Source organism: Jaculus jaculus, chromosome 14 (assembly GCF_020740685.1).
Source record: "Jaculus jaculus isolate mJacJac1 chromosome 14, mJacJac1.mat.Y.cur, whole genome shotgun sequence".
NCBI classification, from domain to species: Eukaryota; Metazoa; Chordata; class Mammalia; order Rodentia; family Dipodidae; genus Jaculus; species Jaculus jaculus.
Genome location: NC_059115.1, coordinates 65,215,557 through 65,242,210, shown reverse-complemented (window position 1 = coordinate 65,242,210; position 26,654 = coordinate 65,215,557). Strand labels below are relative to the sequence as shown.

Genomic DNA, 26,654 nt, shown 5'->3' with positions numbered 1-26,654 from the left:
GTAGATTTCTTTAGTCCAACTAGAAATTCAGTATTTATCTATTTATTTATAGAGGCAGGATCTCACGATATAGCCCATGCTGACCTGGAACTCACAGTGATCCTCCTGCCTCAGCCTCCCAAATACTGGGATTATGGGTGTGAAACTTTGTGTCCAGCTCAGTGTTGGTTTTCTTTCTCTGGATGCCATTTATAGATCTTCTGGAGACAGGATCTCACTGTGCAGCCCAGGCTAGCCTCAAACTTGTGGTCCTTTTCTCAGACTCCCAAGTTGGGATTGTAGGCATGTGACATCATGGCTGGTACTGGTGGACCTTTGTTACTTAAATGTGTTGGAACATGTTTCAAATGAAAAACTGGGATGGGACATCATGAGTGGATGTTTGCCTTAGGAAGGGATAGGTATAATTTAATTTTCAAACTGAATCTTAAAATGGTGTTTAGGGGCTGGAGAGATGGCTTAGCAGTTAAAAGCTTGCCTGTGAAGTCTAAGGACTCCACTTTGAGGCTCGATTCACCAGGACCCATGTAAGCCAGATGTACAAGGTGGTGCACGTGTCTGGAGTTTGTTTGCAGTGGCTGGAGGCCCTGGTGTGCCCATTCTCTCTATCTGCCTCTTTCTCTCTGTGTTGCTCTCAAGTAAATTAATTTTTTTTAAATGTAAAAGGGTGTTTTGTATTTAAGACAATAATTATGGATTTTTTTTTTTGAGACAGGGCCTCACTGTATAGTCTAGGTTGGCCTTAAACTCACAATTCTGCTGCTTCAGTCTCCCGAGTGCTGGGATGACATGTGTGTACCACCCTGCCCAGCTTAATTTAGAATTTTTTGTTCAGTGATTTCTTTCAAAGGTAAAGGTATTACAGTACCTGTAATAAAAAAATGACAAACTCATTAGGTGTGGTGGCACACACCTTTAATCCTAGCACTCTGAGGATCACTATGAATTCAAGGTGAGCCTGGGACTACAGAGTGAGCATCAGGTCAGTCTGGGCTAGAATGAAACTTTACCTCAATAAAACAAAATAAAAACAATGACAAAGTCTTTGACTGATTCTTCACACAGCAATTAGATACAGTAATATTTTCTATAGAAAGAGAATAGAAGATTTAGTCTTTCCTCTAGCAGGAGTGTTAGAAATGTGCTTTGTAGTACTGGACAGTTTATAAAATCATTTTTCATCTCCATATCAAATTTCATTATTGGAAAATTGTGTACACTTTTAGGACTATTATCATTTTTTTAAAAATGTCAAAATATTTCTACAACATTCAGCAACCAAGATCTACCAGAAGCAGAGTCCTTAAGAAATTGCATACTGACATACTGGGGACTGGAGAGACGGATGAATGGGTAAGTGCTCGCTGTGCAAGGACGAGGGCCAAAGATGGTAGGAGAGGGCCTGAGTTTGATCTGTAGCATCCATGTAAAATGCTGGGCATGGCCACACATTCCTGTAAACCCAGTCCTATAGGGGGTGGAGACAGAAGAATCATTGGGGCTCCCTGGTCAGCAGTCTCATGGGGACGGGGTATGGGATGTAGGGGTCACCAGTAGCTCCGGATCCAGTGAGAGACTTTGTCTCAAGGAAACTGCAGAAGAGCAATAGAGTAGGACCTGTGATATTCTCCTTTGGCCTCTGCACACATGTGCATTGGGCCATATGCATCGACACACACCTATGCATACACTTACATACAAACACAGCACACACAAAAAGGAAAAAATACATATGTTGGTTGCTGGGCATAGTGGCTTATATCTATAATCTCAGCACTCTGGAGGCCGAGGTAGGAGAACCATTACAAGTTTGAGGCCAGCCTGTGCCACAACTGGTTCTAGGTCTGGGCTACAGCATGATGTACTGTTAAAAACAAATAAACCCATGCCCCCCTCAAAATATACACTTGGCTTCCAATACACAATTAAAATCTATATGCCTGGAAAAGTGACTTATTATATACTATGGAGCTATTAAAAATTGAAGCACAAAGCAATGCAACAATGATGAGTTTCAAAACTTCAAAGGGCTTTAAGACAGACTTAATTTTTCATGATTTTCCCAAAGCCAGTCATGATACTTATTTAACTTGTGGTCTTCAGGGTGCACCTGGAAAAAATACAACATATCAGGAGCAGAAGTCTCATGTAAGATAGTCATATAAATTGGCAGGCAACAGTGTATTATGCTAGCATACCTGAAATAAATAATAATTTGGAACCCAGCAGCATCCATGAAATTTTTAAGTAGAGATGGTGTAGCAGTTAAGGTGCTTGCCTGTGAAGCCCAAGAATGTATGCTCGAATACCCAGGTCCCACATAGCCAGACACAGTGACACAAGCATGCAATGTTGCACATGTGCACAAGGGGGCGCATGCATCTGGAGGTTGTTCATAGTGGCTGAAAAGTCCTGGCATGTCCTTTCTCTCTCTTTCTTTCTGCCTCTTTCTCTCTCTCTCAAAAATAAATAAATAAATAATAATAATAATAATAGAGTTTCAGAAGTAATAATGAGTAAAAGGCTCATTTAAAAAAATAAAAGTAAGCCGGGCATATAGACTCACACCTTTGGTCCCAGCAGTTGGGAGGCAGAGGTAGAAGGATCACTGTGAGTTCAAGGCTACCTTGGGACTACAGAGTGAATTCCAGGTCAGCCTGGGCTAGAGGAAAACGCTACCTTGGAAAGAAAAAAAAAAGTATGCATTAGGGGTTGGAGAGATGCCTTAGTGGTTAAGGCACTTGCCTGTGAAGCCTAAGGACCCAGGTTCAATTCTCCAGAACCCACATAAGCCAGATATGGTGGTACATGCTTCTGGAGTTGTTTTTACAGTGACTGGAAGCTATGGAATGCCCATTTTTTTTTCTTTCTCTCTCAAATAAATAAATATTCTAAAAAGTTACATTATATTACAGTAATCTTGTACAATTTTTTTGTTTTTTGAGGTAGGGTCTTGCTCTAGCCCAGGCAGACCTGGAATTCACTGTGTAGTCTCAGGCTGGTCTCAAACTCACAACAATGCTCCTAAATCAGCCTCCCAAGTGCTGGGATTAAAGGTCTGTGCCACCAAGCTTGGAAATACAGTACAGTTTACAAAGTACTCTCTTTGGTTATTATTTTTTTTAAGAAATATTTTATTTTTATTTATTTATTTGAGAAAGAGGGAGAGAAAGAGGCAGACACAGAGAGAGAGAATGAAAATGGGCACACCAGGGCCTCCAGCTACTGCAAACAAATTCCAGATGCATATGCCATCATGTGCATTTGGTTTACATGGGTACTGGGAAACCAAACCCAGGTCCTTAGACTCTGTAGGCAAGTGCCTTAACCGCTAAGCAATCTCTCCAGCCTTACAAAGTACTTTCTAATTCAGAACTGACCCAGAACTGTAGCAGAATGCAATGACAATTACTGATACCCACTCCTTCTGGAAGGAGGTTCTAGATCCTAAGAGACTAAATGAATTGCTCACGTCACAATGGATGGTTCTGGGGGAGCAGGGGTAGGACTGTGGCCCTTCAACTAGGCTCTACCAAGCTCCACTGCTGCGAGGGCAAGGTACCAGGCTCTCACCAGCTGCCAGATTGCCAAGAGGATGCACCAGGTCAGGGCTGACTCAAAAGAATAGCTGGAGGAGAATCCAGTTACCACAAATAACAGTGTAATCCATAAGCAGAAACCCCACAGATAAACATTCTAAGCCCAAACTGTCTGCTTGCCTTTTAACAGGAAGAAGACCCTGTCAGGCTTAAAGACAAAATATAGATAAAGAATAGGGGTCAGGGGGCTGGAGAGATGGCTTAGCGGTTAAGCACTTGCCTGTGAAGCCTAAGGACCCCAGTTTGAGGCTTGATTCCCCAGGACCCACATTAGCCAGATACACAAGGGGGCGCATGCATCTGGAGTTCATTAGCAGTGGCTGGAAACCCTGGCGTGCCCATTCTCTCTCTCTCTGTGTCTCTTTCTCTCTGTCACACTCAAATAAATAAATAAAAATGAACAACAACAAAAAAAAAAAGAATAGGGGTCAGAAGTGACAAACTTCTGCAGGTCAGTCAGAGGCCATGACAGAGTCTTTGTGGAGTTTGGGAGTATCTGAAGATCCTCTGTTGCTGTTTGAAACTCAAGGCTTAAACTGGGCATGGTGGTGTACACCTTTAATCCTAGCACTTGGGAGGCAGAGATAGGAGGATCACCATGAGTTAAGGCCACTCTGAGACTATGTAGTAAATTCCAGGTCAGCCTGGGCTAGAGTGAGACTGTACCTTGAAAAAACCAAAACCAAGCAAAACCCAGGGCTCTCTGCTGTCTCTTGAGCTGGGAGCATATGGTTGGAACAGGAACAGGGCTTGTCATAATGATGAACTTATTTTGTGTCAGAGACAAATGTACTGGATATGTTACAGCTGGCTGTGAACCTTACCTGTTTCCACTCATTGACGCAAAAAATCCGGTAAGAGTCGTTGCCATATTTTCCAATCCCATGAAGCTCAATTGGGTACTTCCACTGTTTTGTAAGATACTCATCTGAAGAGCACAACATCCACATATGTTGTCAGCCTCGAGGAAAGCACTTTCTCTAAACTTGTGATGATGAGGGTAAAAGACAACAGGAGAACACAGAAGACTCCTCTGGAGCATCCCCAATTGTGACCACTCTTCCTTCTGAATTCTCTCTCTCTCTCTTTTTTTTTTTTTTTTTTTTGGGGTAGGGTTTCACTCTAGCTCAGGCTGACCTGGAATTCACTATGTAGTCTCAAGGTGGCCTCGAACTCACGGTGATCCTCCTACCTCTGCCCCCCAAGTGCTGGGATTACAGAGCATGCACCACCACGCCTGGCTTCACTTGCCTCTTAACCATTACTGTGTGCTAGGCTGATGACAGACAGGAAATTACCTTCTCCCTAATTCTGTCCACATGGCCTGACCCAGAGCTGGGCAAACAAGCAGGACTGTACAGGTCTGATTCTCCAGTACCTAAGAAAAAGCCAGACTCACACAAAGAGGTACATGTATCTGGAGATAGTTTGTAGCTACAGGAGGCTCTGGTGTGCCCATATTCTCTATCGCTCTCCAAGTAAATAAATAAACATTTAAAATATCTTTTAAAAAAGGCACTTGCTTTAAAAGCCTTCAGTACTTGAGTTGAATGACCTCTATTAAATGCAGCATCTGAAGGCATTAAAATTTAAGACGTGGAGCCAGGCATGGTGGTGCATGCCTTTAATCTCAGCACTTAGGGGGCAGAGGTAGGAGTATCGCCGTGAGTTTGAGGCCAGCCTGAGACGACATAGTGAATTCCAGGTCAGCCTGAGCTACAGTGAAACTCTACCTCGAAAAACTAAAAAAAAAAAAAAAAAAATTTAAGATGTGGAGCAGGGTGTGGTGGAACACACCTTTAATCCCAGTACTCAGGAGGCAGAGGCAGGAGGATCACCTTGAGTTCAAGGCCACCCTGAGGCTATATAGTGGTTTCCAGGTTAGTCTGGACTAGAGTGAGATCCTACCTCGAAAAACCAAAAAAAGAAAAAAAAACATTAAGACGTGGCTCTATTCAATTTGCTTTGTCTTTTGGGTGTAGGAGAACATACCTGAGAACTTGATAATGGTTTTTGCTCGGAGATCATAGAGACCAAGAGGTTTAAGAAGTTCTGACACGTCTCTCCAGTCTGCAGTTCGTGCTACCTCAGCTGAAGGGTACTTCTCTAGAAACTCCCAAAGTACAGGTATTGCCATCTTGCCTAGAAAGTACAAATAACTGTATGATACAAGCCTTGGGTAGGGCTGGCTCTGTGTTCAGGTAGTATTTCATCTAGAAATCTCATACATAGGTTTTGTTGTTGTTTCTCAGGCTGGGGACTGAAACCAGGGTCTTGTGCATGCTAGGCAAGTGTTCTACCACTGCGTAACTTTCCAGCCCTATAGGTCATTACCTTAACCACCAGCCAGTTACAGAGTCAAATACTAACACTGCTAATCTATTTGGTAAGTAGTACAAATTGTAGAGAACAAGCCTTGTGTGATGCTAGTTTTTAAATCATCAGATTGCTACATAGCTAAAGTAGGCACATTCATAGCACAATGTGCAAAGAAAAAGAAGGGCTCTAAACATGACAGAGGGAGAGAAATGCTCACTGCTTTCACTGATGACCAAGGCTAATTTTGAAGTAGGAAATAAATGGCAACTTGCTCCTTCATGCTAACAAGGGTGCTAGGTGTTATCCAATCTAACTTTCTCATGGGCAATTTTGAGGGATGAAAGAGAAAAGCTTTACTTAACAGCATAGATTCTAAATGAACTTTGAAGTCCAGGCTTCTTAATCAGTTCATTTCTCTTTATCCTTACCATAGTCTCTAAAACACAAGTGAAAAAACTCACAAACCTGAGGTCCGATTGAGAAATATAGTTGCAATGAGAAGCTTCCATGGATCATGGAAAAGTGTTTCTTGAACAAGATTAAATGGGGACCGAGGAGGTGTCCATTTCTTAAAGGCTTTGCGTCGTGGGGGGCTAAGAGCTAAGCAAACATATGGAATCAGAGTTGCATACATCAAAGACAGTTAAAATCTGATGCTCTGATTGGGAAAGGGATACCTTCTTTGTTATACTTGCTGGAAAAATACAGACTTGTTTTTCTTCTTTCTACTTGTGTTCGTGAGATGGTGTCTTCTGAAAAGGAAGAACAGTTCATTGAAGGCTATGGTTTATACCACATGCCTAGAATTCTAGTACTTGGGAGGCTGAAGCAGGAGAGTTTAAGGCTAACTTGGGTTACATAGTAAGCACCTACTTTTTTGTTTTTGTTTTTAGGAGGTAGGGTCTCACTCTGGCCCAGGCTGACCTAAAATTAACTATGTAGTTTCAAGGTGGCCTTGAACTCACGGCAATCCTCCTACCTCTGCCTCCAGAGTGCTAGGATTAAAGGCGTGTGCCACCATGCCCGGCTCTTTTTTTTTTTTTTTTGCTTTTGTTGTTATTGGTTTTTTGAGATAGGAACTCACTCTAGCCCAGACTGACCTGGAATTCACTATGTAGTCTCAGGGTGGCCTGGAACTCATAGTGATCCTCCTACCTCTGCATCCTGTGTGTTGGGATTAAAGGCGTGCACCACCATGCTCAGCTGCATTTACTTAATTTAATCCTAATGACCTGTGAGCTATGATTTATGTGGAATTCACAGTACTGAAAAATTGCAAGCAGTATAGTATATTTTATATTTATAACCCATTTATACAACATGGTCATTAGAATTTACTATTTTATTTTTTAAAGATAGGGTCTTTCTCTAGCTCAGCTGACCTGGAATTCACTCTGTGGTGTCAGGGTGGCCTTGAACTCACAGCAATCCTCTTACCTCTGCCTCTAGAGTACTAGAATTAAATGTACCACCATACCCAGCCTAGAATTCTTTTGAGACTATATCATGAACATTCTTCCATAGACATTAACTTCTAAATAAAAAAAGCAGGATTCTACATATGATACTAATTTCATTAAAATGTATACATATGTATACATACATAGAGACCTTAAAAATCAAATTAATAAAAATAGTATAAGATGTTGATGTGTGGTAATTTTTCTTTACTTCTTTAGTTTTTTATGTTCCAAAATTTCTGCACTTACATTTACCAAAATAAAAAGGGAGAGGGAGCTGGCTATGGTTGTGTATACGTACAATCCCAGCACTTGAGAGGTCAAGGCAGAAATGTGAGTTTGAAGCTAGTCTGAGCTATAAGCAAGACCCTGTCACAAAGGAAGGAAGGAAGTAAGGGAGGGGGAGAGAAAGGGAAGGCAGGAGGAAGGAGAAAAAAGAGATGAAATGAGTAAACAAAGCAGAACTTACAGAAAAACCTACACTCTGGACCCTGGAACATTACTATTTATGGGGCTAGGAACAAGTGTTACCAGACTTCTCAAATTTTACAACTGTAATATATACACTCATACACACACACACACACACACACACACACACACACACACACATAATTTCTTTCTTTATTTGAGAGAGGAGAGAAAGAGGGAGGGTGAGAGAGAGAGAGAGAGAGAGAGAGAGAAAGGGTGCACCAGGGCTTCCAGCCACTGCAAATGAACTCCAGATGCATGTGCTTCCTTATGCATCTGGCTTATGGGGGTCTTGGGGAATCAAATTGGGGTCCTTTGGCTTTGCAGGCAAACGTCTTAACTGCTAGCCATCTTCTCCAGCCCACAACTGTCATATTTAATATTCCCTTTAGCCATACCCCTCAACTTTGAATATCAGTTAATATCTTACATTTGTATAGTGTACAAACCATCTTTTTCACTTCTCCTTTTACCTCATAATGTCGCTATATTTTTGTTGTTCTTGCTAAATCTCATGTAACTAAGGTTGGCACCAAACTCGGTTTGTAGTTGAGGCTGACCTTGAACTATTAATCTTCCTGATCTACCTCCCAAGTGCTGGGATTACAGGTATATGCACCTTTCAATATTCTTTTTTTTTTTTAAATATTCTTGATATGAAAAATGGAACAAGTGAGGGTCATTACCTGTATTTTACACATGAGGAAACTAAGGCTCAGAGATTAATTAACTATCCCAAATGACCCTGGGACTGACTATCCACTGGAAAGCATCCAGGTGCAGTGCCTTTTGCTATTCTAACGTGAATAGGTAAAGCCCATAGGGAGTATAAAGCAGAATAAAAGCTCTGACTAGGTACTTGATGTTTTCTGTGGGTTCCCACAAATTATAACTAACTAGCCTCCTTTACTACCCACTCACTTGACAATTTTTAGCAAAGCCAATGAGGAAGTCTTTATTTCCAGTGGACACCTAGTAACCCTAGGCAAGTTCCTCTTATATTGAGAGATAGACCTATTTCAGTATAGATAAGTAGGATATTTCTATCTTAGTCATGAAAGGATGTTTTTAATATTTAACTTGTCCATTAGCAATAAATCTACAAAACCCAATGCTTTCTTTAAGAAGCCCAAAGTCTTTAAAGGGCATTAATGAAGAATTCTTATCCACTTCCTAGGTATATATGGCATTCTTCTGTTAAAGATACAGGAATTCCAGGCATAAGAAAAGATAGTTATATGGAGGACTGAATGCAGGAATGGAGTCTAACAACTTGTTCTACCAATCTGTCTAGGCTATTTCCCCAAAGGATTTTAAGTAAAATTACTATTACTGTTCTTCTTTAAGGGTATAATTCATTATACCATAGTGGTATAATGAATAACTACTGCAGGCCTGCTCAGAAGATCTCCATTTTATCTATTATTCACAGAGGTATTATAAAGGCAAAATTGCCAAGCTCTCAACTCTGTATTAAGAGCATATTACAAATAATACATGAACTATGTGATTACACTTTTGAATTATTCGGAGCTTTTAGGCCTTTTAGAGAAGAATTACATTATAATAGAAGCTAAAAATGACTGTGATGTATATGAAATTAAATTGGAGGCCACATCAGTAGTAACAGAAGTGTAAAGACTGACTATTCTTGGCCAGTTTATGTAGAAAAGGAGTCTTTCCTATTTATTTTATTTTTTTACAATTTTATTTATTTGCAAGCGGGGGAGGGGGGAGGAAGAATGGGCATGCCAGGGTCTCTTGCCACTGCAAATGAACTCCAGATGCATATGCCACTTTATGCACATGTAGATGGCTCCACATGGGTACTGGGGAATTGAACTCAGGCTATCAGCCTGTGTAAGTAAGAGCCTTCAACCACTGAGCCATCTCTCCAGCCCTTCCTTAAAGTCTTAAAATTGCTGGCTAGGGAGGAGAAAGCTCCACTGAGGAAAGCCCCAGCTGTTGCCCCAGGTGAGGTGGTGGCAGCTGTGACTGGGCACTGGCAATAGTTAGTAATCCCCTCTCTGCCATAAGAAGGGCCTCATGACCAGTTGACTCAAAGATCAGCGGTCAAGGTATTAGGATCAGCTGGGAGGATGCACTTGCTACATAGCCCTCTTCACTACATTTCCACATTGTAATCAAGTACAAGCATGAAATCCAAGATTCAGAAGAACAACCCAGCATGCGTTTACTAGCACTTTTACACATAGAATACCTTGAAATGCTGTCTCAGAAGCAAAGTCTTTCTTTGCTTGTGAGCAGTCGGGCATTTGAGAGCCACGTTCTAAAATGCTGATATGCAAATGCTCTTTCCTTTCTCCATCTTCTACTTCTGTTCTGATTTCCTCTGGTTCCAAAAAGGTATCACACTTTGCATGATCTGTTACTTCAGTTGAACATGATTTGTCAGTGGTGCAAGAAGCTACTGGCTCAAAATGAAAATCTGATACTGAATTCAATGATTTTTCCATCAGAAGGCCCTTTCTTCTACAGGTCACACTGAGGGTCTGGTTGCTTGCTCTGGCATCAGCGATGCAGACAGTTCCATCACACTGACTTTGTCGTGGGGCAGGCTCACTTTCAACAGCTGCTGTATCACACATGGAGTCTCCTTTTCCCTTACTTTGTCCAGAACCTGGACGATTCTTCCTGAACCTTTGTTTGGTTTTCTTAGTTTGAGTTTCTTTCAAAACAGACATGGCTTTTTTGGACTTTTGAATCTTCTTGGGGCTAACATCCTTATCTTCTTCCAACTGCAAATTAACAGAGTTAGACGGTCCTCTGCTGTCTTGCAACTCTGAACTACTATTTTTTTTCCACCTGCTTCGTGTCCTGAGGTTCCGGATTGAGATGTTGCTTTCATTTTGCAGTTGGGAAGTCAGAGCTGTCAGGCTGCAGTCTTTACCTCCTGACTTGATGCCCGCTTTGGACACCACGATGAAATCAAAGTCTTCTGGCTTAAGAGAAATGTCTCCATTTTTGTGAAGGTAATTAGCAAGTGAACGTTTGGATCTGAACTTCAATCCTTGTGGGCTAAAAAAAAGACATTAAAGGAAACAGTGCTAGTAAGTAGGAGTGACTTCTAAGAACTGGAACACATTTCAAATTTCTAGTTAATAATTTCTAAGTGATTCCACAGATGACATTCTGAAAGTAAAAAAAAAGTGATAAATAGCCCTTTTAAACTGATTGCACTATGACAGTATAAAATCAACATACAAGGGCTGGAGAGATGGCTTAGTGGTTAAGGGACTTGCTTATGAAGCCTAAGGACCTAGGTTCGAATTCCCCAATACCCACGTCAGCCTGATTCAAAGGGGGCGCATGCGTTTGCAGCAGCTGGAGGCTCTGGCATGCCCATTCTCTCTCTCCCTCCCTCTAACAAATGAATAAGATATTTTAAAATCAACATACAAATATAACCCAAATGCAACTGTAGGAGCAACCGGTGACATTGAAGAAACAGAATCCACAATGGTTTTTTGATAAAAATAAGCTAAGAGAGCTGGAGAGATGGCTTAGCGATTAAGGCATTTGCCTGCAAAGTCTAAGAACCCTGGTTTGATTCCCCAGTACCCATGTATGCGCATGCATTTGGAGTTCGTTTGCACTGGCTGGAGGCCCTGGCGTGCCCATTCTCTCTCTCCCTCTCTCTGGCTCTTTCTCTCTCTCTCAAGTAAATAAATAAAAAAATTTTTAAATGAAAAAAAAAAAAAGCTGAGATTCCTATCATGCTTTCCCATTACCTGTCTAGACAAAGCTACTTGGCCATACGATCTTTATTTGCCACCCTGCACACTTACCTGATAAAGTACACATCAAATCTTCCTGCTGTTTTCCCAGATAATCTTTGCTTCACAACTCTTTTCCATCCACATGGGACAGGCCTATGACATTCTGTCACTGCACTACAACCAAACTGAGAGGCACCAGGTTCCTGTAGAAGGGGGTCGCACTCACTTCTCTTTTTAATCACCATTTGGTTTTCTTCTCTCACTCTTTCCAGTTCCACATCTTCCTTGCTGGAAAAAACAAAGCCCAAGTGATGACCTTATTAAAAAAAAAAACCCAAAACCTAATACCTTTTTTTTTTTCTGCGCTGGGGAGATGGCTTAGTGGATAAAGCGCTCACAACACAAATTTGAGGAGTGAGGACTGGAGTTCAGACTCTCCCCACCACCTCTTGCACCCACATACATGGGGTAGGTGTGGTAGTAATCCCAGTACAGCAGCAGGCTAGCTAGCTTGACTAGGTGAATCACCAAGCTCTGGGCTCAAGTGAGAAACCCTTTCTCAGTAAATAAAGAGTGGCTGAGGAAGACACTTACCTCCATGTGTAGACGCATGCTCCCACAGGCACACACATATATGCATGCACAACATACATAAGCCCCCCAAACAAACAAAATTCTTTTTTTTTTTTTTTTGTTTTTCGATGTAGGGTCTTACTCTAGCCCAGGCTGACCTGGAATTCACTATGTAGTCTCAGGGTGGCCTCACAATTGTGGTTATCATCCCACCTTTGCCTCCGAGTGCTGGGATTAAAGATGTGTATCACCACACACTGCTCCAAACAAATTCTTTTCCCATGCTTATTCAATTTCAATCCATGACAGTATGGAAACTACATGGAATACTGAGGTTAAAATGGGAGAGATGGGATGTCAGCACAAACTAGTCTTGTGCTGTATCTTCTGGCTGACAGTTTATTGTCCTGGATTTAACATAGGTTAAATGTTGGAAATCTCTACACAATGAAAAATTGAAGGTACTTTCTAAAACTTTTTGGGTTAACCATCCAGTAGTGCTATTATAAAGATTTCTGGCAACAGTTGGCATAAGTTTGAAAAATGAACCAATAGCTGAGCTCTTAACCTGAAATCAACGGAACTGCTTAAAGGAATCACTGAGTCAGCTTTGTCATCTGCATTATGGAAAGTCTCCATAAATGTGCATTTTTCTGAAGGATAATACCTATCACTTCATCATCAAATACTGTAACCTGGGCTGGAGAGATGGCATAGTGGTTAAGGTATTTGCCTGCAAAGCCTAAGGACTGGGGTTAGATTCCCCATTACCCACATAAGCCAGATGCACAAAGTGGTACATCTGTCTGGAGTTCATTTGTAGTGGCTGGAGGCCCTGGTATACCCATTCTCTCAAATAAATAAAATACTTAAAAAATATATTGTAGCTTTTCCTTCCTTCCTTCCACTTGGCTGCCGGAGCTGCTCCCTACCTTCTAGTGTGGATTGAAGACCAGGGCGGACTAAAGACCAACATCAACTGAAGACCCACGTGGATCGAAACCCAGCGGCTCCTCAGGAGGCCTCCAGGCTTTCCGGCACCATCTGCAGTGCCGGGTCGGGACTGCTGAGGCATCTGGCCACGTGGACTGAGCAGCTACCAGGTTCGGTGATTCTCGGACCTGCAACTGCTATTGGACTACTGGACCACCAGAAGCAATTTGCCTTCAGCTGGCAAGGTCAGCTCGGGTCGCATAGTAACTTGATGGCCCATTGTCAATCGTTCAGTTTCCACTAAGGCCCAAGAGCTGTCTCTCAAAGGGAGAATAATTGTCTGCAGATGATGGCAGGGCCTTGCTCAAACACCCCAAGGGCCTTCGCTGTGATTCACCTATGGGGGCCTGCCAAAGGATCCAAACAGCATCCCTGTCTGGCTCGGCTTGAGCCACAGGAAAAGCCAGGTGAGGGGATTTTCCACTCACACCAGAGCTCTTCCCAAACTCAAGAAACATGAAGGGAGAAGGCAGCGAACAATGGAGGAGCAGATCAAGAGGTAGAGGATCACATGGAACAGCTGGAGAACTAGAGCCATCATCGACAGCCTCCCCTCCCCCACCGCCAGTGTAAGCATCTGCAAGCACCAGAGACCAGCAGAAGGGAGCTCACAGCACCCAGCACCAGTGAAAAGAGCAGCAATCCAACAACCCAGCCAGCCTACTTGAACCCACAGTGTGCCAAAGACGACCCAAGCAGGAGCACAGCATAACTGAGACCAAAATCATCCCAAAATACAGGCAGATTCTAAGATTTAACTAAACAATGTATACTTTCAATGAAAAAAAGCTTCTTGATTTATAAAAAAAAATGTGTATATATATATATATACATATATATATATATATATATATATATATATGTATGGCTCCAAATAATTTCTTTATTTCTTCCTTCCTTCCTTCCTTCCTTCCTTCCTTCCTTCCTTCCTTCCTTCCTTCCTTCCTTTCTTTCTTTCTTTCTTTCTTTCTTTCTTTCTTTCTTTCTTTCTTTCTTTCTTTCTTTCTTATAGTATGGCTCCAAATAATTTCTTTCTTTCTTTCTTTTTTTTTTTTCAAGGTAGGTTCTCACTCTGGCCCAGGCTGACCTAGAATTCATTATGTACTCTCAGGGTTGCCTCAAATTCACAGTGATCCTCCTACCTCTGCCCTCCCAAGTGCTGGGATTAAAGGCGTGCGCCACCACACCCGGCTTTCCAAATAATTTCTGATGATAAATTTCAAATCTTTGGGCTGGACAGATGGCTCAGCAGTTAAGGCACTTGCCTTCAGAGCTAAGGACTGGAGTTCGATTCCCCAGTACCCACATAAAGCCAGAGGAACGAAGTGGCACATATATCTGGAATCTGTTTGTAGTGGCTAGAGGCCCTGGTGCACCCATTCTCTCTGCTTGCAAATAAATAAAACAAGTTAAAAATTTTCAAATCTCTTTCATTCTTTTTTCTTTGTGTGTGTGTAACATGTGCACATCTATGCCATTGCTGCACCTGATGTACTTGCCTATCCACTGCTCTTCTGCCTGTTTTTGAGCCAGTCTTTACTGACAGCAGAGCTTGCTGTTTTCTTGTGAACCCTGGTAATTCCTTGGTTTATGCTTCCTTTTGTGGGAATAAGTAAGGCTATAGGAGTGAGGGGCCACACCCAGCTGTTTATATGGAATCTGGAAATTTGAACTCAGGCAGTTTCAGGCCCCTTCAGACCCTCGTGCTTGTGCAGAAAGCACACATAACCACTGAACCATCTCTCCAGCCCTCAAATTTCCATTCTTTAAAAAAATATACTACTATTATTATTTATTTATTTGAGAGAGAGAGAAAGAAAGAGAGAGAGAATGGGAAATCCTGGGCCTGTAGCCACTGCAAATTAACTCCAGACACATGTGCCACCTTGTGCATCTGGCTTATGTGGATACTGGGGAATCAAACTTGGGTCCTTAGGCTTTGCAGGTAAATATCTTAACCACTAAGCCATCTCTCCAGCCCAAATTTCCTTTTCTTTTTCTGTTTCTTTCTTTCTTTCTTTCTTTTTTTTTTTTTTTTTTTTTTTTGGTTTTTCGAGGTAGGGTCTCACTCTGGTCCAGGCTGACCTGGAATTAACTCTGTAGTCTCAGGGTGGCCTTGAACTCACGGCGATCCTCCTACCTCTGCCTCCCGAGTGCTGGGATTAAAGGCGTGCGCCACCACGCCCAGCTTCTTCCTTTTCTTTTTGATTTGTCAAGATAGGGTCTCATTCTACCTCAGGCTGACCTGAAATTCACTATGTAGTCTCAGAGTGGCTTGGAACTCAGCGATTCTCTTACCTCTGCCTCCTAAGTGCTGGGATACATCTAAGTATGGCACAAATAACACTAACATCTTTATTTTCCATAGGACCCGTTTATGGGGCGCCCCAGGGTGCTGAACATGCCATTTCCTCTCTTCCCAGGCCCTTCCAACCCAAGCCGAGGTGGTCCTACACCACGAAATCTCCCCCTTTCCCTCCAAGCTCCCCTGTCAGCTCGGTTAAGGAATCGGGGACACGCAGGACTGCATCCCATAGGGGAGAAGCTCCAGCCCTTGCTCCAGGGAACTGAACCTGAGGGCTTCTGGGTCGACCCCCTGTTAAAGGTGATAATAGAAAGACCTACAGACGTAACCTCTCCCCCGCTCCCATTATACAGGTGGTGAAACTGAGGTTGGAGAGTAGGTAACTTGCCGGAAGTCACAACGTCTGTCTGGTACCAATAGGCTCTCACGGGAGGTGTCCGAGAGGGCATCTCCGCTGTCACCAAGGCTTGGACTCTCCATCCCAGCCATGCCCCGTCCACTAGGGTCCGGCTGCGACAACAGGACAAAACAGTCCTGGGCGCAGAGCCGAGCACAACGTGAAAACTACAACTCGGAGCGCTGGGCGGGACCCAAATGGCTGCACCGCAAACATCAGTCACACTCCACAGCCTCTACAGCGCCTACAGCACCGTGCTCTGGGCTTCACCAATCGAATCCTTCGTCTAGGAGAGACACCGCCCACCACCCGTCGCCGACCAATCGCAAGCGTCCTAGTTACTCTTAAGCCGTCAGAGCTACCGCGCGACCTAGCGCAGCGGCACCGAACGCGCCCTCTCTTTTACACATGCGCGCTCGGAGCTTTGCGCCGCTCGCGCCGAGACTACTGCGCATGTGCGTTGCCAAGGGTAGCGCCGGTTCCCAAAGTAGTTTGCAGAGCCGAGCCCGTTGCCCAGGCGGGGAGGAGGAGGGGCCCGAGGCGTGAGGGGAGCCGCGATGAGGGCCGTGTTGACGTGGAGAGATAAAGCGGAGCAGTGGTGAGGAGCGGAACGCTTGGGGAGGAGCGGGAGGCCTAGCGACGCGGGAGATGGATGGCCGCAGTCGAGGCGTGAGCCGACGTGGTTGCCAGGGCAACGGGCCTGAGGTCTGGAGGCTGCGGCCTGGAGGCTGCATCCTTCACTCCTCCTCCGTGGCTGGAGAAACCGAGGGTTGCATGGGCGGGGGGGGAGCAGCCCCACGACGGAGGGCTGCTGAGGCGAGTTCGTGCATCACCGCCCGGTCTTCTCAGAATCCTCCGTGGGTCCTCCTCGCACATCCACCACGTTTCTCAGCTTCATGTATATATGCTTTTGTTTTGTTTTTTGTTTGCTACGCCTACATCGTACTCACACTTTACTTGACATTCTTCTATAAAGATTGCCTCACTCACTTGTGCCTACACATGGTTTAACGTTGTATGTAGAAACTTTATTATTCCGTGCATCACAGATCGATAATCATCCTAAAGGTAAAACTTGAAGCAGGGAGAAATCAAGCGGTGTTAATAAATTATAAGTTAGATATTGTTGGTAGGGCTTTCACCTGAGGTCTACTGTCTCAAAACTGGGCATTCCCAAGTAAGGTCAAAGGGACGTTTAAGATGGGAATCCTTTCAAGACTTTCTCCTCATTAGAAAGTTTGAGAAAAGAACAGAAAGAGAGCCAGGAGCATACCTGTAATCCCAGCTACTGGAGGTGGAGGCAGGAGCATCAGTCCTCATTACATGGTGAGTTTGCAGACAACTTGGACTATATGAGATGCTGTCTCAAAAAAAGAAGAAGGAGAAGGAGAAAAGCAAAACAAAAAGAGTGGATAGAGAAGAATGACTTTATCATCTCAGTGATTCAGTGTTGTTATTTAATGACTTAATTGACTTTTATCACTAAACTCCATCCTTTTGGGAAATTCTGACTTAGTTTATGTCCGTGGGGATATTTAACGCCATGTTATCGAGGATGGCAGCAATTCATATTTACTGGGTGGTCCTCACCCTCACTCAGAATCTTCCTAGTTGGCCTTTCAGATTCTCATGGTGAAGTCCCTGGGACACAGTACTTGCCATTCTCTCTTTGTGTCTTTCCTGAGGCCTTTCTCTCTGATCTCACCTAGATGGAGGTCTGTCTTATGCTTTGCGCAAGTAATAGCTCATGCTAACTATGTGCCAGACACTGGCTAAGAACTTGGGGTTCTTTTTATCTCTTCACAGCAGCTCTCTGAGGTAGGTACTATAAGTACCTCTATTTTATAGACAAGGAAACTAAAGCACAGAAAGGGTAAAATAATGTGCCAAGATCACATAGTGACCTTGTATATATAAGTGGTGGATCTAGCTTTCAAGCTCTAGTCCTCTCTTCTAAGCCAATGTTATCAGCTTCCATATTAATTTGAATCAGCCAGGTAACATAAATAGGTGGTATTTATTTGCATCTTAAATACAAAAAAACTGTCTCTTTTTTTTTTCAAGGTAGGAGATTCTAGTTCTAGCCCAGGCTGATTTGGAATTCACTGTGTATATAGTCTCAGTGTGGGTTCTAACTCACTGTGATCCTCCTACCTCTTCCTCCTGAGTCCTGGGATTAAAGGTGTGTGCCACTATGCTGGGCATTGCCTGTTACTTCTAGGAACACTCTCCTGTACCCTACTTGAAGCGTGCAATCTTTACAGTATATCTTTCAGTTCTATTTTTAATAAACTTGAGTGAAAAATAAAATTCTTTTTAAAAACATATTTATTTATTTGAGAAAGAGATGGGGTGGGGGAAGGAAAGAATGGGTGCACCAGGACCTTCAGCCACTGCAGACGAACCCCTGACGCATGCTCCCCCTTGTGCATCTGGCTTACATGGGTCCTGGAGAATCAAACCGGGGTCCTTTGGTTTTGCAGGCAAACGCCTTAACTGCTAAGCCATCTCTCCATCTCCAGCCCTGTTTTTGCTTTTTTTTTGAGGCAGGGTTTTGCTGTAGTTCAGGCTAACCTGGAATTCACTATGTAGTCTCAGATTGGCCTTGAATTCATGGCAGTCCTTCTTTCTCTGCCTTCACAAATGCTGTTCTTTTTTTTTTTTTTTTTTTTTAAGTTTTTCAAGGTAGGGTCTCACGCTAGCCAAGGCTGACCTAAAATTCACTTTGTAGTTTCAGGCTGGCCTTGAACTCTTGGTGATCCTCCTACCTCTGCTTCCGGAGTGCTGGGATTAAAGGCATGTGCCACCATGCATGGCTTTAGTTTTTTTTTGGGGGGGGGAAACTTTTGTTGTTTTGCTTTGTTTTTGTTTTTTCAAGGTAGTTTCTCCCTCTAGCCCAGGCTGACCTGGAATTAACTGTGTATTCTCAAGGTGACTTTGAACTCATGGAAATCCTCCTACTCTGACTCTCAAGTGCTGGAATTAAAGGCGTGTGCCACCATGCCCAGCTGGGGTTTTGTTCTTTTGAGACAGGTTCTCATGTAGCTCAGGCTGGCTATGTGCTCCTGATCCTCCTTCCTTAGCCTGGAAGTGCTGAGATTATAGGCATAGTTCTTTTTACTTCTCTCTTTGCTCTAATATAAATGCTCTCACATGGGTTGGAGAGATAGCTTAGCAGTTAAGTCACTTGCCTGCAAAGCCCAAGGACCCAGGTTCAATTCCCTAGAATGCATGTAAGCTGGATGCACAAGGTGACCCATGTGTCTGGAGTTTGCAGTTGCTAGAGGCCCTGGTGCGCCTACTCTCTATCCCAATTTGCCTCTTTCTCTCTCAGATAAATAATTTTTTTTTAAAGCTTCCACAGCACAAGCTGGTGATAACTGGCAACCCAGCATTTGGCTTCAGTGTCAGAGAGTAATAGGGAGTGGCAAGGACTCTGGCAAACTGGAGAGCTCACACTGCTTCTAAGGGCAGCTGCTGCTCCATTCTTGCCAATTGCCACTATGCAGGAATTTGGCCTGGTATGCTCAAATAGTCCTATTTTTACCAGAAGCTAGGAATCTGCGTTTTAATGTGAAATGTCCTAATTTTTAAATATTGGCACCAATATTGGGAAAAAATAAAGTAAAACACCATGTGGGCCAAGCAAAACATTTGCTGGCCCAATAAAGCCTGCTTTGGTCTATTCTCAACCCCAGCACCAAATTTTGTTCATTTCTCTTGTACTTAGAGTCTGCTAATGTAAGATTTAATTTTTAATCTGTTTATCCCAGAATCTAAAAGCCTTTTACAATTAATGGCCAGGAGTGGTGGCACACGCCTTTAATCTCAGTGCTTGGGTGACTGAGGTAGGAGAATCACTGTGAGTTCAAGGTCAGCCTAATACCACATAGTGAATTCCAAGTCAGCTTGGGCTAGAGTAAGACCCATGTAGCCAGATGTACAAGGTGGCTTATGTATCTGGAGTTTGTTTGCAGTGGCTGAAGGCCCTGGTACACCCATTCTCCCTCTATCTACCTTTTTTTTCTCTCTCTGTCTCTCAAATAAATAAATTTAAAAAGTGGAACAGTGGGGCTGGAGATATAGTTCAGTGGTAGTATGCTTGCCTAATGTGAGTAAGGTCCTGGGTTCCATCATAGTACCAAAAACAAATAAACAAACCATAAAGCAAGTAAGTGAATCTGGTTGCATATAGATTGTGATGGGCTTGGAGCACACTTTGGAACTTGAATTTGCAGAAGACATTTGGCAGTACCCATCCTCAGTCTCTTAGCAATTAAATATGATCTTGTAGGTTTGACAGTTTGTCTTTTTCATCAAAGAAAACAGGTGGGAAAAGTGTCACCCTACTGTAGAACAGAGAGCCATTAGACAGTGAACTGCTAGCCCTGGAATATGCAGGCTGAGGCTAGATGGCCTTGTGGACAGAACTGTTGCCCTGGAGGGGGCGTTAGACTACAGGACAAAAATCTAGTTCTTGGTTTCCATGATCTCATGATGTAATTAAAGCCTGCGGGGTTCAACATAACATCTTGTCAGTTTGTCAGTTATGATCAATGTTTCTAGGACAGTCTCAGGTCCCTGTTTCCACACATGTATAATATAAAAATTGGTCATTGACCTTAAATTACATATGATTAAGGAGATAATATCTGAAGCAATGAAATATATGTAATTGAGAGTGAAACTGAACTGTATATATTCCAAGTACAGTATGGGTTTAAATTGGGGCAAATTAGACATATATATTGTATTTTAGGAAGATAATTTGAAGACATTAAGAAAATGGATTTTTATACCTGAAAGAATTGTTCAGGCTTAGCCCAAATAAAAATGACCCGAAACTGGCATAGTGGCACATATCTGTAATCGCAATACTCTGGAGACTGACGAATGAGAATTGCCTTGAGGTTGATGATAAGTTGGGCTATAGAGTGAGTTCCAGGGGTCATCCTGTGCTAGAGTGAAACCCTGCCTCAAAAAAAAAAAAAAAAAAAAAAAAGGCTTGGGAGGCAGAGGTAGGAGGATCACTGTGAGTTGGAGGCTACTCTGAGACTACATAGTGAATTCCAGGTCAGCCTGGGCTACAGTGAGACCCTATCTTGGGGGGGGAAATATATTTGAAGCCAGGCATGGTACACACCAGTAATCTCAGCACTTGTAAGGTGGAGGCAGGAGAATCATTTTTATTTTTATTTATTTGTTTATTATAGAGAGGGAGAGAAAGAGAATGGGTATGCCAGGGCCTCCAGCCACTGTAAATGAACTCCAAACACATGTGCTCCCTTATGCATCTGGCTTACATGGGACCTGGAGAATTGAACTGGGATCCTTAGGCTTCACAGGCCTTAACTGCTAAGCCATCTTTCCAGCCCAGGAGAATCATTTTAAATTCATCCTCATCCACATAGGGAGTCTGACCCTGTCTCAAAACAGACACATTACAACAATAAGAAGAGTTGATAATTGAAGCCCAAACTATGCTTTTGGGGAAAGGCCGCACAGGCATGATCATGGTGAGCTCAAATGTGTGAGAAGTAGCAAGGGAGCCACACAATGAAGGACTAGATAGGGACAGCCCCATTCTCAGGTTTTTCCATTTTAGCAATCCACAGGTGTCAGGTGCATTGCATGTCAAGGTTGGCATATCATCCTGGGAGGTGGAAAGATGGCTGTCTATCCCTTGTTTGATAGGTGAGGGTGAAAATTCACATGGGAAGTCAGTTTCCCTGGCCTCAGTTCCTTTCTAATTTTCAGTCTGCCATTTGCTTCTCAGACTGTTAAACATACTAAGGACATTTTCCCTCAGACTCAGTGAAAGAATGCAAAAATAGGAAGCCCAGGTCAGTTACCACATAACAGTGAGGAAGTGAGCTGAAGGACTTGATGCCTACATTTGTTCTATCCAGTATACCCAGTGCAAAGGAGAGAGTTAACTTTGTTCAGCATCTGTCAGCTAGCTGTGTGACAGCATATAACTTACCTCTCCATATTTGAGTTTCCTCTGTGTTAATAGCACACTGGTGTCTGCTCGGCTTACTCCACAGTTACCACACTTTGTGAGAGGAATAAAGTGTGCTTTCACTCCCACAACTGTTGAGTAAGTGTGAAGAAGTTTTATTCCAGGAACCTTCTGGGTTAGTAAGTCTGTGTGTATGAACTCTTTCAAATGTGTGAAACCTGAAAAGCCAGATTCATAGAAAAGTGGTCACCAGAGCTGGGTGTAGGAAGCTGGGCATGATGTTGCATGCATGCCTGTCATTCCAGTACTTGGAAGGCGGAGGCAGGAGGATCACCCATAGTTTCAGGGCAGTCTGGGATGGGGAATATGTATGTATAGCAAGGACTTTTTTTTTTGTTTTGGTTTTTCGAGGTAGGGTCTTGCTCTCTAGCCCAGGCTGACCTGGAATTCACTATGTTGTCTCAGGCTGGCCTTGAACTCATGGCAATCCACCTATCTCTGCCTCCCAAGTGCTGGGATTAAAGGCATGTGACTCCTACCCAGCTTTTTGTTGTTGTTGTTGTTGTTTATTTATTTATTTATTTATTTGAGAGCTACAGACACCAAGAGAAAGAGAGAAAGAGGGAGAGAGACAGAGGGGGAGAGAATGGGCATTAGGGCCTCCAGCCACCACAAACAAACTCCAGATGCGAGCGCCCCCTTCTGTATCTGGCTAAAGTGGATCCTGGGGAATCAAGCCTCAAACTGGGGTCTTTAGGCTCCACAGGCAAGCATTTAACTGCTAAGGCATCTCTCCAGCCCTTTGTTTTGTTCTTTGAGGTAGGGTGTCACTCTAGCTGAGGCTGACTTGTAATTCTCTATGTAGTCTCAGGGTAGCCTTGAACTCACAGTGATCCTTCTACCTCTCCCTCCTGAGTGCTAGTATTAAAGGCATGTGCCACCACACCTGGCAATAAAATACTTTTAAAATTAATTAATTAATTAATTTGCAAGCAGAGAGAGAGAGAGAGAGAGAGAAAGGGGAGGGGGGAGACAGACAGACAGAATGGGCACTCCAGGATTACCAGTCACTGCAAACGAACTTCCAATACATGTGCCACTTTGTGTATGTGGCTTTATGTGGGTATTGGGGAACTGAACATGGGTTGTTAGGCCTTGCAGGCAAGCGCCTTAACTACTGAGCCATCTCTCCAGTCCCTAAAATACATTTTTTAAAAAAAAGTTTTGTTTATTTTTATTTATTTGTTTGAGAGAGACAGACAGAGAGAGAAAGAGACAGATAGAGAGAGAAGGAATGGGCACGCCAGGGCCTCCAGCCACTGCAAATGAACTCCAGATGCGTGCACCCCCTTGTGCATCTGGCTAACGTGGGTCCTGGGAAATCAAGCCTTGAACCAGGGTCCTCAGGCTTCACAGGCAAGCACTTAACTGCTAAGCCATCTCTCCAGCCTGTTTTTTTTTTTTTTTCTCTAAGCAGAGAATGGGGAAGAGAAGGTGTCATCAGAGGGTACCAGGTTTCAGCTACATTTGGAGGAATAAGTTCTATTGGCTTGTGCACAGCATGATGAACACAGACAGTTAAAATATATTGTGTATTTCAAAATTGCCAAATGAACAGATTTAAAATAGTTTCACTGCAATAAATGATAAGATGTTGAGGTGATACATATGTTAAGTACCTTTCTAAGACATGGTTATCATAAGTATATATGCATAGACCAAAACATTACATTGTATTCCATAAATATAGTCTCTATTTGTAAATTGATTTTTTTTTTTTTTTGAGGTAGGGTCTCAGGATGACCTGGAATTAACTATGTACTCTCAGGGTGGCCTTGAACTCACAGTGATCCTTCTATCTCTGCCTCTCAAGTGCTGGGATTAAAGGCACGTGTCACCACATCTGGCTTCTAAATTGAAAAAAAATTTCAAGGTAGGGTCTTTCGGTAGTTTGGATAGATAGCCCCCAATATATTTAGTATTTTATCAGTCTGTAGTTTGTATGTGCAGCCACCTGGCTGAAGGCAGTATTACTGGGCAGATCTTAAGGTGTGGTGGTTGGTTTGAGATTTCAATCTAAGGATATATAAAGTATGTCTAGATGTAGTTTTTGAAGTGTGTTGTGTTGTGTGGCTTTTGACTTTTTTGGCTTGTGTTTTTTTTCTCTGTGTCTGTTTTTGTAAAAGCAGGCTAGCTTTTGTTGTTGTTATTATTATTATGCAACTTTTTCTAGATTTGTAAGTTGGTTTTTTTAAATTTTTTTTTGGTGCTTTTATTTATTTGAGAGTGACAGAGAGCGAAAGAGGCAGAGAGAGAGAGAAGGAATGGGCATGCCAGGGCCTCCAGCCACTGCAGACGAACTCCAGATGCGTGTGCCCCCTTGTGCATCTGGCTTACGTGGGTCCTGGGGAATTGAGCCTTGAACCGGCGTCCTTCATCTTCACAGGCAAGTGATTAACCGCTAAGCCATCTCTCCAGCCCTAGATTTGTAAATTTAAATAAATCTTTTTTTTTTTTTTAAATAACTGTGTCTGATCTGGAAGTTTATCTCAGTGAAACTGAAGCTGTCTACTATAGAACTTGGTACCAGGAGTGGGGTGAGATGAACCTGATCATGTGGATGTTGGTCTTTTGGAACTTTTGTTTTGGAGGAATGCGCGTAGACTCGGTGCTTGCAACTGAAGATGCCTTCTGGAGTGATAAGCCAAGTTTTATGGACTATTCTGATGAGAGTTTGAGAATACTAAATGCAGACAGTATTGAACTTTGAAGCTTGGCTTCTAAGCTTTCTAAGGGGCAGGAAAGACTGCAGAGGACTTTGTTGGAACTGGGCTACTGGTATAAGGGCTGGCTGCATCCTGATGCCCAGGCCCAGAAAGTTTAATCAAGATTAAATTTGTAATGGACTAATGTGCTTGGCTAAACATACTGGATTGAGAGATTTAAAATTTTAAGTTGAAAAACCTCAAGCAAGTTAAAATTACAAGCACTGAGACTGCTATTACTGAACTTGCTATTGTCAAACACATTAGCAATCTTTTTTTTCTCAATTTTTATTAACATTTTCCATGATTATAAAAAATATCCCATGGTAATACCCTTCCTCCCCCCCTTTCCTATTTGAAATTCCAATCTCCATCATATCCCCTCCCCATCTCAATCATTATACTTACATATATATAATACCAACCTATTAAGTACCCTCTTCCCTTCCTTTCTCTTCCCTTTATATCTCCTTTTTAGCTTACTAGCCTCTAACAATCTTTTTTTTAAAATATTTTTTGTTCATTATTTATTTATTTATTTATTTGAGAGTGACAGACACAGAGAGAAAGACAGATAGAGGGAAAGAGAGAGAATGGGTGAGCCAGGGCTTCCAGCCACTGCAAACAAACTCCAGATGCGTGCGCCCCCTTGTGCATCTGGCTAACGTGGGACCTGGGGAACTGAGCCTCGAACTGGGGTCCTTAGGCTTCACAGGCAAGCGCTTAACCGCTAAGCCATTTCTCCAGCCCTCTTTTTTAATATTTTAAATTTTTTATTTCTTTCTTTAAAAATTTTTTGTTCATTTTTTATTTATTTGAGAGTGACAGAGAAAGAAAGACAGACAGAGAGAGAGAGAGAGTGGGCGTGCCAGGGCCTCCAGCCACTGCAAACAAACTCCAGATGTCTGCTCCCCCTTGTACATCTGGCTAACGTGGATCCTGGGGAATCAAGCCTCGAACTGGTGTCCTTAGGCTTCACTGGCAAGCACTTAACTGCTAAGCCATTTCTCCAGCCCTATTTATTTATTTATTTGACAGAGAAAGAGGGACAGAGAGAGAAAGAGAATGGGCACGCCAGGGCCTCCAGCCACTGCAGACGAACTCCAGACACGTGCACCCTCATGTGCATCTGGCTTACATGGGTCCTGGGGAATTGAACCTGGGTCCTTTGGCTTTGTAGGCAAGCAACTTAACCGATAAGCCATCCCTCCACCCCAACATTAACAATCTTAAGGAAAATGACCCAACTGCTTTACATTAAAACAATAAAAAGGATACATGAGGAAAGACAATCATAAAAATACAAACTCTTCTGGAAAGAATTGGATGGAAAAGGAACCTACTATTTAAGTTTGTGATTTATCTTGTTCCTGAATTAAGAATATGGCTATGTCCTATATTACTGGTATTGGTTTCAGAAGCATGAAAAATGCAAGGAGTGGTCATGAATTGCACACAGTTCCTAGAGCTGCTGCTTTTTTTTTCTCATGTTTTTGTTTATTTTTATTTATTTATTTGAGAGCAACAGACAGAGAGAAAGAGGCAGAGAAAGAGAGAGAGAGAGAGAGAGAGAGAGAGAGAGAATGGGCGCACCAGGGCCTCCAGCCACTGCAAATGAACTCCAGATGTGTGTGCCCCTTGTGCATCTGGCTAACATGGGTCCTGGGGAATCAAGCCTTGAACCAGGGTCCTTAGGCTTCATGCTACATGAGGCAGGGCCTGATGATGCCCTAATAGGCTGAAAGAGCCTTTGAAAGATGGACTGTGGTTTACATGAAGACCTAAAAATGTTTTGGATATACCAGGACTATGCAAGGGCTACTATAGAGCACACTGTTGGCCTAAGATGGAAATGTTCTCTGGCTACTCTGCCCAGCTGGAGGGCTGGAATTAAAAAAATGGGAGACTGTCAGTCTCTCTGGTTATATTAAACTTAAACTACAGAGGTTTGATGTTTGTTTAGTGGTGGTTGAGTTTGCATTGTTTTAGTCTCTCCTTGCTATGCATTATACCAGTTGAAAATGTTTACTCTGTGCCTTGTATATTGGAAGTATTTAACTTGTTTGATTT

General features: G+C 42.8%; 2 protein-coding genes across 5 annotated transcripts in view; one reads left to right on the top strand and one right to left on the bottom strand.

The window, feature by feature from the left end:
• Positions 1–553: 553 nt before the first annotated feature.
• Mbd4 (methyl-CpG binding domain 4, DNA glycosylase) lies at positions 554–16,093 on the bottom strand. Of its 2 annotated transcripts, none has more exons than XM_004651416.3 (8): positions 15,849–16,093; positions 11,659–11,877; positions 10,071–10,888; positions 6,596–6,670; positions 6,384–6,518; positions 5,592–5,741; positions 4,424–4,527; positions 554–2,110 (listed from the first exon to the last, which is right to left on the bottom strand). In XM_004651416.3, the coding sequence occupies exons 1-8, from the start codon at positions 15,947–15,949 to the stop codon at positions 2,033–2,035; spliced, it is 1,680 nt and encodes a 559-aa protein (XP_004651473.3). In that variant the 5' UTR covers positions 15,950–16,093; the 3' UTR covers positions 554–2,032. The 2 variants fall into 2 exon arrangements, with proteins under 2 accessions (XP_004651473.3, XP_044990408.1); XM_045134473.1 differs by having other exon boundaries at positions 15,781–15,902.
• Positions 16,094–16,269: 176 nt separating this feature from the next.
• The window catches only part of Ift122 (intraflagellar transport 122), an 87,359-nt gene continuing 76,974 nt past the window's right edge, over positions 16,270–26,654 (top strand). Inside the window, exon 1 of one of the 3 annotated variants that reach the window (XM_045133736.1) lies at positions 16,270–16,455. In XM_045133736.1, coding sequence (XP_044989671.1) covers positions 16,415–16,455 — 41 coding nt within the window. In that variant the 5' untranslated portion in view covers positions 16,270–16,414. The remainder of the gene's footprint in view (positions 16,456–26,654) is intronic. The other 2 variants (XM_004651583.2, XM_045133735.1) reach the window with 2 other exon arrangements.

Coding starts and splice junctions, on each gene's coding strand:
- Mbd4 (XM_004651416.3), bottom strand. CDS start 15,949: ATGGCTGGGATGGAGAGTCCAAGCCTTGGTGACAGCGGAGATGCCCTC. Junction 11,878..15,848: donor GACAGACGTTGTGACTTCCG/GCAAGTTACCTA, acceptor TGTTTTTTCCAG/CAAGGAAGATGTGGAACTGG. Junction 2,111..4,423: donor GCGTCAATGAGTGGAAACAG/GTAAGGTTCACA, acceptor TATTTTTTCCAG/GTGCACCCTGAAGACCACAA.